At 38.8% G+C, this 2,107-nt stretch overlaps 1 protein-coding gene across 1 annotated transcript; it reads left to right on the forward strand.

The window, feature by feature from the left end:
* Positions 1-426: 426 nt before the first annotated feature.
* On the forward strand, positions 427-1,557 carry LOC143601820 (uncharacterized). Its single transcript, XM_077079124.1, has one exon. It carries the CDS (start codon positions 427-429, stop codon positions 1,555-1,557), a length of 1,131 nt encoding a protein of 376 aa, XP_076935239.1.
* The last annotated feature ends 550 nt before the right edge of the window (positions 1,558-2,107 follow it).

Here is a 2,107-nt window from a genome sequence, read left to right on the forward strand (position 1 = left end):
CACTTTTCTTTCTTATTATCAACAGGAAGGCATAAAGTGGGAAACGAGTCGCACCGGAGACTTCAAAAACATGGAAACACCGATAATCGGGATGAAAATGGCATTATACGCCATATCTTCATTTCCCGTCACGATTGACGAAAATATAAGAACCGTCTTGCAAAGTACCCGAGTTAAACAAATGCTAAAACTCGAGCTCGGTGAATGTTTTGTACCTTTTGAAGATGCGATCACCGTCCCCGAAGGGAAAGATGAACTATTCAACACACCCCTCGACACTCTCGTTAACATTTCACCAACCCACGAAAACCTGCCGTGTGTTTCTTCTTATCATGCTTTGAACTCCTTATAAACAGCCAAAACACAGACCCCAAAACCGAGTCAAAAGTTGAGCACACGTCAGGTCAATCGAGTACTGACCGGCTCATGTTTGCTTTAAAGTGCTCGATCGCATTAGGTCTAGCGGTGCTTCTCGGCATGTTTTTTGACAAAAAGAATGGTTATTGGTCCGGGCTCACCATTGCCATAAGTTTTGTGGAAGGAACACTACCGATTTTCACCGTTGCTAATAACCGAATAAATGGCACCGCACTCGGTTCAGTGTACGGTGTGCTCGGTAGCATTCTTTTACACCAAGTTCCGGAAATAAGATTCATTATTCTTCTACCGTGGATCGTTTTCACAAGCATGCTGCAACATAGTCAAATGCTGGGTGAAAGTGGCGGCATCGCGGCTGTGATCGGGGCACTTTTGATACTAGGCCGAAAAAACTACGGCCCACCAAAAAAATTCGCCATCGCCCGATTAACCGAGGTTTCAATCGGGCTTTTTTGTATGGTTTTGTTGGAGGTTGTACTTCATCCTGTTCGGGCTGCAACTAAGGTCAAACTTCAAGTTTCCCGATGTCTCTGGACACTAGATGAATGCTTGAATCAAATAGCAAGTACTAAAGAAAACATCAAGAAACTGAAATCCGAATTAGACCGGGTAAGGAATTTGATTAATATCGCGAATTCGGAGCCGAGCTTCTGGTTTCTACCTTTTAAAGCTTCTTGTTACGAAAACACAAAAGATCGGTTATCAAAGATGGTTCATCTGATGGAGATAATTAGTTATAACATCAAGTTTATTTCAAGCTTGTCACACGGCTGTGAAGGTGGGTTGAAAGAGGTTAAAGAACACATCAATGGGAATTTGGAGATTTTGAAGCAAAGCACTAGCCCAAGTGTCAAGTGTCTGCAAAAGATCATGTTTGGCCAGCATTTACAAGAGAGTGAAGGGTTATATGACTTGGAGTCAGGAAGTCAACCAGCTGAAGAAGCTAGGAAAGTTTTGAATGGTTTTGTTCATGGGTTAGCGGAAGTCATGGATAAGATAAGAAGTGAAGACGAGTGCAAAAGAAAACTGGTTATTCACTTGAATTCTTTAGGGTTTTGCATTGGGAGCCTCGTGGGAGAAACGATGGAGATTGAGAAATGCATCAAAGAAATTATTCGAAGTGAGAATCCTGAACCGCAAGTGGAGTTTGATAAAACTATGGTACAAGAACAAGAATGAACATCAAATGCAAAAGATTATAATTTGATGGCATTCAAACGTGTGTCTATATTAACGTTTTCAACTCCAAAAAAACTTTATATATAGATATAGTATGATGGGTAAAATAAAATCAAAATAATATATTGGTGTTGTAGTATGCTTGGTTGCTACTAAAGTATAGGTTATAATAAGTTCAAAAGTTGTAATAAACAATTTTTTTTCTTAACAATTGTGATGAAAAGGACACAAAATCTTGTTTCGATTTAGGACTCCACGTTCGTTAAACCGAAAACAGAAACAAAATAAGGTTGAGATCCATGTCACGAAAAACCTTATTTAAACATGAAAATTATAGTATCATGTTATAAATACAGATATCTTAAATTAGCTCAAAAACAGCCAATTTAATGAGTCATGATCTGAACTCATGATCCAGAACACAACAAACAATAATCTTCAACAATAAAAAAAATACAACTTACTTCGGGCATCGATATTCCATTCAACTTATGTTCGTTTCGGACGAGGTTTGATTCGTTGCAAAACTCAACATAGAACACAAACAAAA

The sequence above is a fragment of the Bidens hawaiensis genome, unplaced genomic scaffold, assembly GCF_021521415.1.
Source record: "Bidens hawaiensis isolate Kalapana, Puna unplaced genomic scaffold, B.hawaiensis_p1.1 tig00057158_1, whole genome shotgun sequence".
In the NCBI taxonomy this organism is placed as follows: Eukaryota; Viridiplantae; Streptophyta; class Magnoliopsida; order Asterales; family Asteraceae; genus Bidens; species Bidens hawaiensis.

What these genes read in the sequence shown, in the direction of transcription:
- LOC143601820 (XM_077079124.1), top strand. Translation starts at nt 427, where the DNA reads ATGTTTGCTTTAAAGTGCTCGATCGCATTAGGTCTAGCGGTGCTTCTC.